A 17675-nucleotide genomic window follows, 5' to 3' on the forward strand; every position below is an offset into this window, starting at 1 on the left:
TTATCTTCTTGATTTAGGTTATAATGTAAATTTTTATAGTCGTTATGTGGAACTTCGAATTTACTCTGTGTTAATTAGGTATGATTATGTAACAAATGGTTTTATGATTCTTGATGTAGAATCAAATAATAATGATGGTTGCTTTTCAAACATTGCTCTTACTAGTAATACTGATGTTAATGATGAAATTTGATATGCTAGGCTAGGATATATAGGACAAGAACGAATGAATAGATTAGCTAAGGAGGGCCTTTTAGACACTCATGTTAAGATTAACTTGTCTATATGTGAGCATTGTCTTGCTGGAAAGACAATTAGAAAACCATTTGGTAAGACTATTAGGGTTGACTCACCATTGCAATTGATTCATTCGGATATTTGTGGTCCGATGAATATGAAGGTTAGAAATGAGAGTTCTTATTTCATTACATTTATTGATGACTTCACGCATTTTGGTTATGTGTATTTGATTTCTCACAAATCTGAAGCATTGGATTGCTTTATTCGTTACTTGAATGAAGTTGAGAATCAACTGGAACGTAAGGTTAAAACCTTGTGCACTGACTGTGGAGGTGAATATTTGTCTGATCAATTCAAGACAATGTGTAATGAGAAAGGGATTATTAGACAGCTAACTATCCCTGGAACTCCACAGTAAAATGGGATTGTTGAAAGAAGAAATATGACTCTTCTTGAAATGGTTAGGTCTATGATGGCACAGACTAATTTGCCAATCTCCTATTGGGGAGATGCATTATTAGTTGTGGCCTATATACTTAACAAAGTGTCTTCAAAGTCAGTTTCATCTACCCCACATGAACGTTGGACAGACAGAAAGCCAGATTTAAGTAATCTGAGACCTTGGGGGGCAGCTGCCTACATTGATAAGATTCACGAACATGGAAAATTATGTCTCGGAGGTAAGAAATATATCTTTATAAGGTACTCTGAGACTTCTAAGGGTTATGTTTTTATTGGTGAGTAACATGATGAAATCATCTCTGAAATAGAGTCAAGAGATGTTACTTTTCTTGAAACTCAGTTCCCAACACGAGGCGAAGTTGATAAGATAATTCCTTTATATGAGATAGAGGAGGATGATAATGTTCCTTTATCAACAGATCAGGAGATGTCTGAATCTAGTCAACATAGTGGGAGTAATTTTCCACTAAATGAGTCAGTTTCTCAATGGTCTAACCTTCAAAGAAGTAGTCGTCAGATTATTCCTCGGAGAATGTTTGATATTGAGAATGAGGCATTAATGGTTCTCCCAGTTGATGATGAGGAACCTCGAACAGTTGAGGAAGCTTTGAGAAGCTCAGTTGTAAAAGAATGAAAAATTACAATGGATGAAGAAATGGAGTCAATGAGAAATAATCAAGTTTGGGATTTAGTCGATCTTCCTTCGGGCCGAAGGGCTATTGGGAATAAGTGGATTCTCAAAGTAAAGAGGAAAGCAGATGGATCAATTAATCGATACAAAGCTCGATTAGTTGTAAAAGGATATACCCAAATGGAGGGTATTGACTTTGAAGAGACATTCTCCCCAGTTGTGAAGTTTGTGTCAATACGTGTCATCCTAGCTATAGTAGCACAATATGACATGAAATTACATCAGATGGATGTAAAAACGGCTTTCCTTAATGGTAATCTTGACGAAGAAATCTATATGGTACAACCAGAAGGTTATGTTGCTAAGGCCAAGAGAAAAGAGTATGTAGACTTCGGAAGTCTATATATGGACTAAAGCAAGCATCAAGACAATGGAACATAAGAATTAATGAAGTAATATTGTCTTATGGTTTCAAAATGATCAATAAGGATCATTGTGTTTACCTAAGAAAGGAGAAAGGGAAGTTTGCCATTTTATCATTATATGTTGATGATATGCTAATAGCTGGAAGCGACATAAAGTGTGTGATAGAAGTCAAAAGTTGACTTTCATCACAATATAACTGATCCTGTCCGAAAGCTGAATCAGCGGACGCTGGGCACGTGGCGCTCTCCGAACTGCTGACGTGGATCTTCGCCCGGTCGTACGGGCCTCAGGCGAACCTGCAAGGAAGTCGGGCCGGGAAGGGGTTCCCGGCGACGACCCTCCGACGCTCAAGTTAGGCAAGTGGACAACAAAGGAGTGGTTACCAATATCGGAGAATGCGTACCTCCAGCGAAGTATGAGGCTCCTTATATAGAGCTGTGAAGGAGCTCATGCACACATGCCGAGGTGAATACGTGTCCCCAGCCCATACCTCAGTATGTGCTTGTCAGACAAGCTTACCTGACACCATACTGCTACAGTCTGAGCACGTCTCTGATGGGGCAACGGATCCCTTTGTCTTAAGATTTTGAGTATGACCTGGTTGTAGAACATGCCCGCTGTCAGAAAAAGTTGTTTCCCTTGTCCTTTTGTATCATCTGTTCCTGCGCCGAGCGTCCGGTCGGTCGGCTGTCTCCCTATGTCCGACCGGTCTACGGTACTGGTCCGCTCGGGAGATTCCTGGTCATGTGCTCTGCTGACTGTTCACAGTATTACAGCTTTACGCCTCGATGGAGCGGGCTGCCCGCTCGGCCAGGCGACTCTATTCCCATGAGCGTCGGAACCCCAAGTCCCGTCGGGTCGTCTTTTGCTTCAGCCGAGACCTCGTTCGGCCATGCGATCTCCTCTTCTCCGTTCGGCCGACCAGTCTCCCCTTCTCCGTTCGGCCGACCGGTCTCCCTCCTTCGGTCGACCATTCGGCCCTTTGACTTCTACGTGACGTTGACTTTCCTACAAAGTGGGCTCCCTGTCCTTACCGCCGGATCAATAACATAATAGATATGGGAGAAACAGAGTACATCTTAGGAGTGAAGATTGTTAGAGACCGATCAAAAAGGCTTTTGGGTTTGTCTCAAGAAGCTTATATCACTAAGATGCAACAACACTTCAATATGTCAGATTGCAACATTGAACAGACGCCTATAGCGAAAGGTACTATTTTGAGCAAAAGTATGTATCCCAAGACTCCTGATGAAATGGCCGAAATGAAGAAGAAATCATATGTCAGTGCTATTGGTAGTTTGATGTACACTATGTTGTGTACTCGTCCTGATATAAGCTATGCTGTTGGCTTAGTTAGTCGTTTCCAGTCAAACCCAGGATCAAAACACTAGAAAGCAGTAAAGAGGATATTCAGATATCTCAAAGGAACATCTGATTATTACCTCTGTTTCTAAGGATCATATATGAGCCTAAGTGGCTACTCAGATGCAGATTGGGCAGGGGACCTTGATGACAGAAAATCCACATCTGACTATGTCTTCTTGCTGAATGGTGGCGCCATCTCATGGAACAGCAAGAAGCATGCTTGTGTAGCCTTGTCGATAATGGAAGCTGAGTATGTAGCTTGTGCAGCGGCTGTGCAAGAGGCTGTCTAGCTAAGAAGATTCCTGAAGCATCTGAATATTGCTGAGGATAGTGGGAGTCCTGTTACTGTGTATTGTGACAGTCAAGTTGCAATAACTTTTTCCAAGGATCCCAAATATCACAGCAAAGGCAAACATATAGAAATTAAGTATAATTTTATAAGGGATATTGTTGACAAGAAAAAGATAATTCTTGAGTACATCCCTACATGGAATATGCTTGCTGATCCTTTTACTAAGTCATTGACTAAATAGTCATTTCATGGACATGTGAAGTCTTTGGGACTTCGAAGAATGTAACTAATTGTAAAGACATTTTGATAAATGAAAAATGTCATGATCTATTCAGTGTATATATCTTTGTTACATTCGAATAAAAGTCTCGATAAGCATGTTGGCAGATTGGGATTGGTCCACTCACATGGACAATCATCTCTATTTGTTAAGTACAAATAAAGGTAAGATCGTTGCTTATGAGACAGCTTATGTAGCTGTGAATAGAGTCATACCCATAAGTTAAGGTCACCTTGATAATTGTGTCAAGATGAGATCATTTGTGTAATAATTAGAGTAAATGTACCCACCATTTACTGTATCTGCTTAAAGGTCATATAAGAATTCATATGTTGAATTCAGGATTAGACATTAGGTATGTCTAGATCGAAATCTGTACGATGTTAAATTTAGAAAAAACATGCGCTCTTTTTAGTAAAGAGAATAACAATAGGTAGTAGGAAAATAGATTCCTGCTTCTCTACTATGTGAGACCCTTGAGATTATAAGTTAATCTCAATCTTACCCTAAGTGACTATTTAGCTGTCTACTTGAAGTTTTGATTAGTATCTACTAATTTAGCATGTATCCTATTGACTATGGATGATTTGGTTTATGGAGCATAACTAGTAAAGCGACTGATTAGAGTGAATAGATTCTAGCTAAAAATAAAGATTAAGATTGATTTACATCTGTAACATTTATTCACTGGTACCAGTTACATTTTTAGTTCAATACATAAAATGTAATTGTGAATAATTTGTTTGATTGGAAATGTTGAACATGCTCTTGACATATAGTCAATATGAGGGATTAAAGATGTTCATAATGATGTAAATAATTTAATCTGAGGTAAAAGCAAGTCATTTATGTCTCTGATTCGTTCTATGGACATTTATGTCTCTGATTCATTCTATGGAGCAGCTAAGTAAGGTGTGACAATCTTCTTAGCAGTTGAATACTCAGTGTGTTTGCTGTCACACGAACCATTTTCCTTAATGTATGGAATGGATGTTCTTATTCGGTCTTTGTGACTAATTAATTTTGCTCTGGTCTTCATGACTTGATCCTCGTAAAGTATACGTGACTTATTTGGTCTTTGTGACTAATTTTGCTCTGATCTTTGTGACTTGATCCTCATAAAGTCTACATGACTTATTTGGTCTTTGTGACTAATTTTGCTCTGGTCTTTGTGACATGATCACCTTGTAGTCTATGTGACTGACATGGTCTATGTGACCATATAACCTTATAGATTGACTTGGACGAGTGGGAGATGTTGGACGTTACAGGAGACGAAGGGAAACGGAGTCCTTTCGTCTCTCTCGTTGCTGCAAACTGCTGCAAACGCCAAGGAGACGAAGGGGCGTCCTTTCCCCTTCGTCTTCCTTAGTCTTCTTATAAAGGTGCGTCCAAGCCTTTGAGAAGAGAACGATGGTGCAGAGGTTTTGAAAGGTGATTAGACAGCGCAGCGAAGTGTGAGGCGACTGTGATTTGGATGAGCAAAGGAGAATATCCAGAGGCTGAGATTTGGCTCGTGAACTTTGAAGTGCTTTTCAGTTACATCGTGATCGTACTTCCGATAGCTACAGCCTCTTCGTCGATCGACATCTTCAGTTGTGATTTTTATGAAAGACCATTATGAGTGATTATAATTTACTTTCTGTATCATGTTCTCAAAAAGACCAACATGTTCATGTTGTCCTCGCTTATTATTAGATTATAGAGTTAGACAATCTTAACCTTCAGTGACATGTTCATGTTGTCCTCACTTATTATTAGATTACAGAGATAGACAATCTTAACCTTCAGTATATTCCATGAGGATTCTAAAAAGAAAAGCAGATGAATTAAGAAAGAAAAGGATTTTCAAATCGCCTATTTGATTCACGTGTATTCCAATTGACGTGTATTCCATCGAGTTGTCAAGTAGACAGATTTATTATAATGAGATTAGAATTAATTTTCAATGGTTATATATTTTCGAGAATTTATTTTTATCTCTTAATCAGACTATAAGTTAACTCTATATAAATTTTATAAATTTTGAAATTATTATATAATTATATTTTAGTTGTTTAAGTCTCAAAGTATAAGCGATTTTTTTTAATAACCTTTGTTTAGTATACCTATATATTTTAATTTAAAATTTGAACAAACATCATAAAGTAATTGTGTATCAAATTAATTAAAAGAAATAGTTTTAGTTAAATGATTGTTAATTTTTCAAACTAAATTCAGTAACAATACAATAATATTTTCTTCTTTTTCCTAATTAACACTGTATATATTGTTGTATATTGTTACATGTGTCATATTAATTATTTTATACATCAATCGTGTCATCATCGGACGGATCCGCACCGTCCGATTATGATCCTGCAGTCAGCTGTACTCGATCTGACCTTTTGATCCCGCATCTCTACCGTTCGTCACATCAAATTACGCGACCGCCACATGCATCGGACGGTCGAGGATGTCACAGCACGAGCGAAACAGTCCCCGTCGGAGGGCGACCTCTCAACTCGTAGAATAAGTAACTTTGCCTACTCCTTTTCGTTCCTCTTGTACCGAAGCTAATAATTCGGGAGATCGAGAAGAGTAAGAAGAAGAAGAGGAAAGGAGGAAGATCCGATCGACGACGGAGGGCAGCCAGGGTGAGGTTTTTCGGCTGATTCTTCGATCTCGTTTGTGCCTTTACTTCATTCACAGGGCACCCTTTGAATTTTTGGCTTTGCATCCTGCTCCTGATCCGACAGCTTCCCCTCGAAATCTTATTAACTCTGTTCTCTAAGTTTTTATTTTTTGGCTTATTCTGTAAAGATTGAGAATCATCGGCGGAGGTTTCATTTCGATAATATTATGTTTGGGTTAATGAGCTGGAAGTGGTTGCGGATCTCGGTTAGTATTTTGGCACTGTATTAATTAAGTGTAAATTTTTGGTTCATCTTGGAAGCATCGGTATAATTGGAGCTATAAATTTATCTGATTTTAAATTCGTGTTACTCTTCGGCGCATCGCTATCATGTTTATCCCTTAGTGGACGCGCATATACATGGACAAACTATAGTTTTATTAAACATTATAGAAAAGCACAGTTAGTTTCAGCCATGACTTGTGAGATTCTGAATACTTTGCATCTTATTTTGCAGGTTAATTGCATTTCACTGAACCACTATTGAATCTGAACAAAACATTAATGTTAAAGATACACATTTGGTTTGCTTGAAAGAGTTTGATCATAGTATCAAGTCCCGACATCAAAGCACTCTGATTTATTAAAAGCTGAAATTTGGTTTGGATTTGTTCTCTCACCAAGAATCTTCACCAAGCTGAATGCCAGTATTTCCTTTTCCCTCTTTGCTGAATATTTATGGTTCTTCCTTCTGAGGAACTGAACTATGAAGGTTTGACTGTCAAAAATTCTTTACTGATGGACCGAGCGGCTATCTTATGTGAACATGAATGTGCAATAGGTATATCCCAAAACAATGATGCTTCAACCTCCATTCCCCGTCAAGCTGACCACAATGATTCTGGTGCAACATACGATGAGAATAGGCCTTCAACAAGTACTTTGCCTCGTGTCTCTATGTTAACTGCAGTATCGCCAAGTGTTTCGAACTCGATAAATGTTCCTTTGACAAGGAGATCGAATAACTATGGTCGTCGAACTCGTACTAGAAATCCTTTGAATTCTGGTTTGTGGATATCAGTCGAGCTTGTTGTTAATTTGAGCCAAATTACAGCAGCTATTGTTGTTCTTTCCTTGTCAAGACATGAACACCCTCAAACTCCATTATTTACATGGATCATAGGTTATACAGCAGGTTGTGTTGCAACACTTCCTCATCTTTGTTGGCGGTACATTTATCGCAACAGTCTGAGCTCAGAGCAAGAACCAGCAGGTTCTGATCAGGGTTCTTCTCGTAACAGTTCTTTTGAATCTACTGTTTTTGTTGATAATCAAGGATCAATGCAAGAAAACATTCACCATCCAGTGTCCGAGTCAAGACAAATGACAAATCCTAGTAGTCGAAGGTAATTATAAGTATCTTCTATGCTAAGTCAAAGTATTTTCCATATTATTTTTTTTTTTCAACACACTTTGCTTGTTGTTGTCATTAACTTTATCTCTTACATATCTTTTTATATGTTTAGTTCTTCAATGCTTTATTCATTTATTGAAGATTCCTCATGAAATTTGCTATTAGTTTTCTATTTAATGCTATTACATTTATTAATTAGGTGTGTTAGATAATTGTTTTATTGTTTCTTCCTCTATTTGTGTTGGATATCAGAGTTTCCTAACATGGCATTTTTTTTAAACTTATTTGTGCCAGTAAAATGAAGGGGAGCCTTGGCACAACCGTAACGTTGCTGCCGTGTGACTTGGAGGTCACGAGTTCGAACAGCCTCTTGCAAAGCAGTATAAGTTGCATACAATAGACCCTTCTCAGACCCCGCATTGACGGGAGCTTTGTGCACTAGTCTGCCCATTTTTTGTTTGTGCTAGTAAATATCCTCAGATAAAAGAAGCTATACATTTTGTATCAGACCATACTTCTCTGGTGGTATCTACTGAGTCAATTACCATTGTTGGTTTACATTTCAATATTACATGTTCTCAATGCTAGAGTAAAAACTAACTGCAGCCCTAAACATATTTAATTTCAACTGTTTCCCTTATCATCGAGGCAAATTAGGTGTAAACATCATGTTATTGGTAATGACTTTGAAATCTGATATTAAAAATAGCCATAAAAATAAGACTTACTTGAGCTAGAGTGAACATCATGTTATTGGTATCTACTGAGTCAATTAACATTGTTGGTTTACATTTCAATATGACATGTTCTTGATGCTAGAGTGAAAACTAACTGCAGCCCTAAACATATTAATTTCAACTGTTTCCCTTATCATCGAGGCAAATTAAGTGTGAACATCATGTTATTGGTAATGATATTGAAATCTGATATTCAAAATAGCCATAAAAATAAGACTTATTTCAGCTCTAAATTGAAGCCACCAAATTCTAGAAGTTGTTGAACCAGGAAAAAGTGACTCCTAGGGCTCTGTTTACAAAAGGATCTTCTTTTTATTTTCATCCAGTCTTTGTCCACTTTTTCATCCATCCATTTATCCATTAAACAGAGCCTTAATGTTCACATAATTCATTGTAAGATATTTCTGCATATTTTTATGTTACCATATTTTGTTTACTTGCCTTCTACTTAAGTGCTTTTTAAAATGAATATCCATTTAGATGCTAATTTTTTAGGCACTTGATAATGTGGATAATTTCCTTGGAAAATAGAACTTGACAATTGTGCTTAAGAAAGGTTGCAATTTTAGATTTAGGATCGTGTGGATTTATCAGGGCTTGGATATCATTTGTGCAACTAATTAAAGTTGCAAGGACTTGGGCATGCTGCATGGTTTATGTGCATCGTGTAAAACAGAATCATAGGTATTATGCATAACTTATGCTAATTGTGTACCATTAGCTTTATGTTCAATGACTATATTCCGTTGGTTTGCCAACAAGAAATCTGGTCCTACTTTTTAAGTCAATGGAAATTTAGGTTGTGTAAACCAGGAGAACTCTTTATAATGATAATTTGTTGTGAGCCATTGGAGTCTATTTAATGAATTATGTTGTCCATGGCTCATGCAAATGTTTAGGTTAATTAGTTTTGGTGATTTATAAGAGTTGTTGAAAGTTGAAACCATCTTGTAATATTTTTATAGTTTGATAGGGAACAATTGGGTAAATTACACTATCATAACACAAAGATAGAAAAGAATGTTCAGATCTAATTATATCAAATTATATTAAGAATTCCAAAAAAACTATATATACTATAACCATAGTATGATGATAGTTTGGTGATATGCCCATATCGTCTAGTGGTGGTTCAGGACATCTCTCTTTCAAGGAGGCAGTGAGATTCGACTTTCCCTAGGGGTATTACACAAGGAAGTTGATCATGGATTATCCATAGGTCTAGAATGAATTCTTCCGTCAATGCTCAAGCGGTTTATTCACAAATGGGTCCATATGACATATTAAAGTTTGTTTCTCTCCCCCTCAAGATAGATTAAAGATGTCTTTAAAGTTAGAAATATATTTGATTCTAGGACTTGTTATGGACTTCATTAACAAGTCCGCTAATCGGATGTGATGATTCATTAGATTACACCTTTTTCAACAAAGTAATAATCAATCTCTGTATAGTTTATATGCTCATAAACCTTGGATTATAAGCTATGTGCATAGCAACCTTAGTATCATAGTACATTTTATTTTTTTTAGGAGCATAAGCCAACTTGGCCATCAACCTGTTTAAAATTATAGGTGGCTATGGTGATAACATTGTAATCTACCTATGACACTACCTTTTTTTTTTTTTTTTTTTTTTTTTTTTGCCTTTTTAGCAATTTAGTTTCTATAATGAAGTAGTATCCTAATGTAGATTTCTTGTATGTGGGAGAGCCTGCCCAATCGCCATTAGTGTAGCCTATAATTCGAAGGTGGCAATGTGGCATTGGACTTGATAATAGGAGACTTTTTCCTTAAGTGTTTTTTACGTACCATACAATTCTTAAGGCAACCTCAATCATGACATGAAGTTTTAAGAAACTAACTAATCACACTAACTGCAAATGATATTTCGAGTGTTGTAATTGTAAAATAGATATATATTTTTTTGATAAGTCTTCTAAATTTTTCTAATGATTCCTTGTATCCTAATGTAGATTTCTTGGTCATCATTAGTGTAGCCTATAATTATGGGTGGCTATGGTGGTAACATTGTAATCTACCTATGACACTACTTTTTTTTTTTTTTTTGCCTTTTTAGCAATTTAGTTTCTATAATGAAGTAGTATCCTAATGTAGATTTCTTGTATGTGGGAGAGCCTGCCCAATCACCATTAGTGTAGCCTATAATTCGAAGGTGGCATTGAACTTGATAATAGGAGACTTTTTCCTTAAGTGTTTATTTACGTATCATACAATTCTTAAGGCAACCTCAATCATGACATGAAGTTTTAAGAAACTAACTAATCACACTAACTGCTAATGATATTTCGAGTGTTGTAATTGTAAAATAGATATATATTTTTTTGATAAGTCTTCTAAATTTTTCTAATGATTCCTTGTATCCTAATGTAGATTTCTTGGTCATCATTAGTGTAGCCTATAATTATGGGTGGCTATGGTGATAACATTGTAATCTACCTTTGCACTCAATCTACCTATGACACTACATTTTCTTTTTTTTTTTTTTTTTTTTGCCTTTTTAGCAATTTAGTTTCTATAATGAAGTAGTATCCTAATGTAGATTTCTTGTATGTGGGAGAGCCTGCCCAATCACTAGTGTAGCCTATAATTCGAAGGTGGCATTGAACTTGATAATAGGAGACTTTTTCCTTAAGTGTTTTTTACGTACCATACAATTCTTAAGGCAACCTCAATCATGACATGAAGTTTTAAGAAACTAACTAATCACACTAACTGCAAATGATATTTCGAGTGTTGTAATTGTAAAATATATATATATATATATATATATATATATTTTTTTTTGATAAGTCTTCTAAATTTTTCTAATGATTCCTTGTATCCTCATTACATTTCTTTGCATCAATAGGGTGTCAACTAGCTTAGCCCTTGACATTCCTATTTCATCGAACATATTAAGTAATACTTTATGTTGCAAGATATAAATATCGGTCCACTAAGCTACCCACCACCTAAGCAAGCAGCCTCAATGCCAAGAAGATATCTCAAATCATCTAAATTGTAGTCAGAATATGCTATTGAAGGCAAACTTTAAAATGCAATTAGGATTTTCAAATCCTGTTTAAAATTATTAAAATTTTTAAATTTGTTTAAATTTTTTATAGTTTGTTATATTTCTAAAAAAAAAATAGTTGAAGAATTTTTAAAAATAATTTAGTTTTTTTAAGAAAAATTCAAATATGTGTTTATTGGAATACATTGAGTCTTTATTTTACAAATAATGAGTTATATTGTCACTCTAGGATTATGATTCCATGTACAGAACAATTTTTAGTTAAAAAAGAAATCTGCTTTCCAATTAACATTTCTCTATGTGATAGAGATTCCTGTTCGCTTCATCAATTTTGCCATAAATGTTTTTGTGTGATTCAAGGGCTCAATTTTGGTGTTGCTAACTTTTTAACTTTGTGATCCTTGCATATTCGTCACCAATTTATAATAATATTAATCACATAAAGGTGATTCCCAAATGAAGAGGAAGTTAAACTACTAAATGATCCAAGGCACTTATAATCACTCTAAATTGAACAAGCGAAGAAATTGATTGTCCTAAATCATGCTCTAGGAGATCCCTTCATATCATATATGGAGTTCTTGCGTTTGCATACATATTGTTCACTCATGAGAAATGAATCTTGGAGGTTGCGCAATATATACTTTCACTTTGATAGTCACTATAAAGAAAAGTGTTTGTGCTGTTTGATAAGTTGCCAAGGCAAGAAACAATCTAACTGAAGCGATCTTAGCCATTGGTGAAAAAATGTCCAATAAATCCAGTTCCTAGACATATCCTTTAGCAACTAATCAAGCTTTTATCAATCCACATTGCTTGTAGGTGATGTCGATCTAGAGCAGAAGAGATGTGATTTATGATGGTAATGCTGGAGCCGCAAAGGTGACATGTTTGTGCAGCAGCAATTGATGGTGTATACTTTGAGAGATTGTAGTGTAGGCTTTAATTTCCAAGATGAAGATGTGTGGCTCTGCTTTAAGAGATTGTGGTGGCCTAGTCGCAATGAAGAAGAGTTTTAAACCTTGATTGTGAATCTTTAAATCCACTCCATGGGCACATCCTTTAGCAATTAATCAAGCCTTTTACTGGTCCACAATGCTGGCACAAAGGTGACAAGTTTGCACAGCAGCAGTTATGGCATAAGCTTCAAGAGAGATTGCGGTGTGGGTTCTGAGTTCCAAGATGAAGATGCGTGGCTCTTCTCTGAGAGATTGTGGTGGCCTGGTTGCAGTGAAGACAAGTTCACACCCTTGATTGCCAGGCCCTGATACCATGTAGTTTTATAGAGAAAATTAGGATAGATTGCCCCACTGTAGTCCTGCCCATGTCCAGGTCCTTCTGATATATGTTATTCACAAATGGGTCCCTATAATTGCATTAAGGTCCTAAACAATTATGGGAACAAATTTTCATCTCATAGACTTGTACTGTTTATGAATACCAGAAGACAACTTGTTGACTTATTTTCTCTCTTGATTTCAGGTTAAATGCTATAGTTGAACATTTCAAGATGGCACTGGATTGCTTCTTTGCTGTATGGTTTGTTGTTGGAAATGTATGGGTGTTTGGTGGGCACTCTTCTTCTCATGATGCCCATAACATGTATAGGTATACATGCATAACTAATTATTTTCTTCTTGATTATGTATTAATTGGAGATTGACTTTTTTCTCTTTTCATCTTTTTCTCAGGTTATGCATTGTGTTCCTTGCATTTAGTTGTGTCGGATATGCTTTGCCCTTCATTCTATGTGTATTAATCTGTTGTTGCTTGCCTTGCATTGTGTCAATAATGGGCTTTAGAGAAGATCTTCATCATGGTAGAGGTGCTTCTTCAGAATCAATCATTCAACTGTCAACCTATAAATTCAAATCAAAGAAGCAGCGGAACAGAAAAGACAAAGAAATTAACTTAGAAACCGAAGGCAGTGGTGGGATATTGGCTGCTGGGACCGATAAGGAGCGGATTATTTCTGCTGAAGATGCTGTAAGATTTTTCTTGATATTCTTTTTCCCTACATCTTCTGAATGCATCTGCTATTATTTTGTGAACTCAGCAGTAAATAAAAGCTCGTTGGCCTTGCATAGTTTCAAGTTGCCCAAACTCATATTTCTCTGTAAAGGCTAGTTGATAATTAAGTTATGCTGTTTGAATGCAAATATTTTGTGGTTAATGTGTTGGTTAATTGTTGTATCTCCACTTGTAGATTCAATAGTCGATACAAAACTATCCATATTGGGAGATAAATGACGAGTGCACATGTGGACCGGTCTGCTACTTCTAGCAGACTATTAAGTTGTCAAATGAGCAAGGTCGCCCATGACTGACCCCAGTTTGGGCCGTAGAACCTGTTTCTCAACAGATCATGCCATGCTAGGCTTGGCCTAGTCTACGGGTTGGGCTAGGTGGAAGGGGCTTGGCCTGCATGCAGGGTCAAATACATCTTGATCCAGGTGGTGCCGAGCACAACACAGACCTCGGGTCAAGCACGGCCCGTGCGTTGCTTAGTCCAAAATTTAAAAATACAAAAAGGAAAATTTAAAATATAAAAATGTTTTTTTTTTTTTTGAAAAATAGAGCATACAGAATTCTTAGTAGAAAACAAAAGAATAATTCATTTATGCTTATCATGAAGATGTATGTATTTTTTGCTAGAGCATGTCTAGGCTATTATAAGCCTTATTAATGCATAAGTTTCTTAACTAAGCAATGTGAGACTAATATTGGGACTTGGGGACAAGCACTTGCATCTTAATTTATCTTGTTTAGTTAAAGTGTACTTCTTGTAATTAGTCCAGTATTAAACGAACAGTTATAGTAAAATAATAGGACACAAGTTTGGTTGTTTTAAGTATTTACAAAGTAAAAACAGACTGTTCGAGGTTAGTTTGAACTCTTAACCAACCTTGTCTAGCTATGTGAATATTTAGTGGCTGTTAAAGAGCCAGACATGAATCTGGAATTGCTGTTAATCGAATCCAGACAGCATGAGCATACTGTGGTTCTTATAGGTGATATGTTTTACTGGCTATAGTTTTGCCTGCTAGTTCCTGCTTAATAGTTAAATAGGCACGGATTATTTATGTCAATATGCTTTGTTATCATTTTTGGAATCAGAAATCAAGTTAAATTCATAATCAAATTAATCCAAAACCATCAAGGCTTTGTTTAGGATACCCATGGAGATGTATGTCATGTTTGAGAAGTGAGATGGATGATATTGGCGTATACACACACCACTTTGCAGAAACATGGATCTGTAACTAAGGAATTTTTTTGTGATACTATAACATTAATAATAATAATTGAACCAAGATGATGGAATTGCAGATTAGCTTCAGTGGTATCTTGGTGTTCTAAGGTATTATTGTATACTTTTGGCAAATTTAAAGAAAATTAAATAATACATGTGATTGCAGGTTTGTTGCATTTGCTTGGCAAAGTACATCGACAATGAGGAACTCCGTGAGCTCCCATGTACACACTTCTTTCATAAGGACTGTGTGGATAAGTGGCTTAAGATAAATGCACTTTGTCCCCTTTGCAAAACTGACATTGCCAGCACCGACACTGGGTTATCCGGTACGAGAAGCTCAGGATTTCATTTTACAGGAGGGTGGGCTATGGTATAGAACCAAATTTGGAAACTGTATTGATGCATGTCTCCACGAATAAGAAAAATTTACAGTCAATAATGCGAGAATGAAAGTCTGTTCATGGGTGAAGGTATATTTGTCTCTCCCAATCCTACTCAATGAATTGCAGTGGTGGTTTCTGGTATAATTGGATGTCGATATAGAATCCTTCTTTCAAGTTTCAGTGGTGGTTTCTTGTATGCTTCCATGTTGATATCCATGTTGATCTCCATGTCAACATGTTTCCATGTTTCTTGTAAATTCTCTGGACTCCAAGAATAAGATTCACTGTCATTGGATATACTTTTCAATGGAGTATCCCAAAGTCTGTTTTTCATTGGTAACCTGCAATGTTTTGGTCTTATTCTTAGATTCTCAGAAAATTGTGCATCAGATGGAATGATGTTCAAGGGAAGCAAAATTGATACTGATGCAAAGCTGGGATGTTTATGTTTTCAGATCATAAAATTTAATTTTGTTTCTCTATTTTTCGTCCTTTTTTCTTGAGACAATATTCTTTTCCTGAAGTTATGTACAGGATATTATGATTGTCGTAAAGATGAGGTATCCATGTACAGGTGTTTACATGATCTTCGTTGCAATTAAAGCAGCTGTGTATGGTGTTTGAGAAGTACGAAGTTTGAAAAGGGGAATAATGCAAAATGTGTTTTATGCTCTGTGCTCTCTTATCGTTACATTCGAGGAAATCTTTTCCAATTTATCGTTTATGAAACCGGAATATATTTATTTTAATACAATTTCAATAATATGTGAAGAACTAAATCGATTTAAAAATCTATTGTATTTAACTATATGTCCATCAATCGATTGATTAATCGAACTTGTTAATTTATCATAGAACTTTCTATTTGATATCACATGCTTCAATTGATGTTAATCGATCGGTCAATTGATTTAAGAGTCATCTGTGCTAGATTTCATGTCTATCAATTGATGGGTGAAAATCATCATATTTCATGTCCATCAATTGATTGGTGAAAATCACCAATCCAATTGATTCGACTGATTAATTAAATTAATTTTATCTCAATTTAAGGTTGTCAATATCAATCGAAGAAATATCCATCAATTGATTGCTGAAAATCACCAATCCAATTGATTCGACTGATTAATTAAATTAATTTTATCTCAATTTAAGGTTGTCAATATCAATCGATTGATGGCAATTGATTGATTGGGTCAATATGTAATCAATTGAAAATCAATTTCATGTTCGGTCTTGTTGTGCCAATCGATTGCGAAATCAATGCAATCAATTGATATCAATTCATCGATAGGGTCATTCAATTCCTTTCAAATCTGTTCCCTATTTTAGGCTTGATTATTCGATTAGGACAATCGATTACCCCATTTGATCTCAAAGTAGATTGAACAAGTTGATTTTTTTTATGAAGAAAGCAGTGATTTGCCATTGCTCTTCTTGTTCTTTTGTGAAATTTAAAAAAAAACTAAGAGTTCTCTATTACAAGATCTTTTGACAATCAAAACTAAAAAACTTAATCTAGCATGGAAACTCACATATGGACGAAAAACCTAACTTCATTGCTAAGAAAATGATGAAACATAGAGATTTGAGATCACTTTATAGAAATTAAAGTTTTTCCCTAACCTCATGATTTCTAAGAATAAATAAAGAAATTAGAGTTTTTTCTTACCTTCATGATTTCTAAGGACAAATAAAGAAATCGTATAGAGAAAATAATAAATTCTAAGCATGATTTAATTTCATCATAGACATGACATAATACAGTAAATACATAAACAACAATTAACTTGATTAAAGCGGTATAGCCATTATCGTAGAGCATCCTCTGCTCGATCCCAAAATCCCTAAGGAAGAAGAAGAAGAAGTGAAAGTAAAAGGAGAAGTCTTCTGAAAGATCTAGAATGACGCTGCTACAAACACCCGTCAATGGAAAACTGGGTTATGTCAAGATGTCATAATCCAACTAGGACCTCTCCGTTATATAGGAATCTAATCCGTTATCAGTCCATAGATGATGACTGATCGGGCTAAATGATTCTACACATTCAACCACATCCAATAACTCGAAACCCAATAACCTCAAATTAGATCACTTAAACAGATTCGATTCGTATTTGCATATACAAATTATATTAAGTCCATCTTAAAGAGATTAAATCCAACCGTTTCTATTTCTTTCTCCTTTCTATTAACTTTCTTCTATAGGAATAGCCCTTAAATATCACTTCTCACCTATAACCACCTCTTATCTCAATTCAGTCATTTATTTGCCATCCCTGGGTTATGGTGCTACGGTAGGGTATCCAGATTGTCACCCAGGTACCCGTAATTAGAACCCCAGTTATGCCGTATTTATAGAAATTTTTCCTTCAAATTGGGAGGGGGGGCGCAATCAAAGGAGGCCGGGTTTCTGGATTGACCGCGCTTCTCAATTTACCTTGGTGGCCGGTGTGAAACTTTCGTGGGGCTAGGCCGGTGACCCCCGGGATAGTTAATGAGGCCGGTCACCCCAGGGATAGTCAATGAGGTTAACTGAAA

At 35.9% G+C, this 17675-nt stretch overlaps 1 protein-coding gene across 2 annotated transcripts; it reads left to right on the plus strand.

The window, feature by feature from the left end:
- Positions 1 to 6211: 6211 nt before the first annotated feature.
- Positions 6212 to 15717, plus strand: LOC122038614 (E3 ubiquitin-protein ligase At1g63170-like). 2 transcript variants are annotated; one of them, XM_042598421.1, is made up of 6 exons: positions 6212 to 6332; positions 6828 to 7082; positions 7152 to 7716; positions 12978 to 13103; positions 13187 to 13481; positions 14915 to 15717. In XM_042598421.1, the coding sequence occupies exons 2-6, from the start codon at positions 7049 to 7051 to the stop codon at positions 15125 to 15127; spliced, it is 1233 nt and encodes a 410-aa protein (XP_042454355.1). In that variant the 5' UTR covers positions 6212 to 6332; positions 6828 to 7048; the 3' UTR covers positions 15128 to 15717. The 2 variants fall into 2 exon arrangements, with proteins under 2 accessions (XP_042454355.1, XP_042454354.1); XM_042598420.1 differs by having other exon boundaries at positions 6828 to 7716.
- The last annotated feature ends 1958 nt before the right edge of the window (positions 15718 to 17675 follow it).

Source organism: Zingiber officinale, chromosome 1A (assembly GCF_018446385.1).
Source record: "Zingiber officinale cultivar Zhangliang chromosome 1A, Zo_v1.1, whole genome shotgun sequence".
Lineage (NCBI taxonomy): Eukaryota > Viridiplantae > Streptophyta > Magnoliopsida > Zingiberales > Zingiberaceae > Zingiber > Zingiber officinale.

Excerpts from the sequence above, each read along its gene's own strand:
- LOC122038614 (XM_042598420.1), top strand. The coding sequence starts at position 7,049 with ATGGTTCTTCCTTCTGAGGAACTGAACTATGAAGGTTTGACTGTCAAA. Across the intron at positions 7,717-12,977 it reads ACAAATCCTAGTAGTCGAAG|GTTAAATGCTATAGTTGAAC; the intron begins GTAATTATAAGT and ends TCTTGATTTCAG. Across the intron at positions 13,104-13,186 it reads GATGCCCATAACATGTATAG|GTTATGCATTGTGTTCCTTG; the intron begins GTATACATGCAT and ends TCTTTTTCTCAG.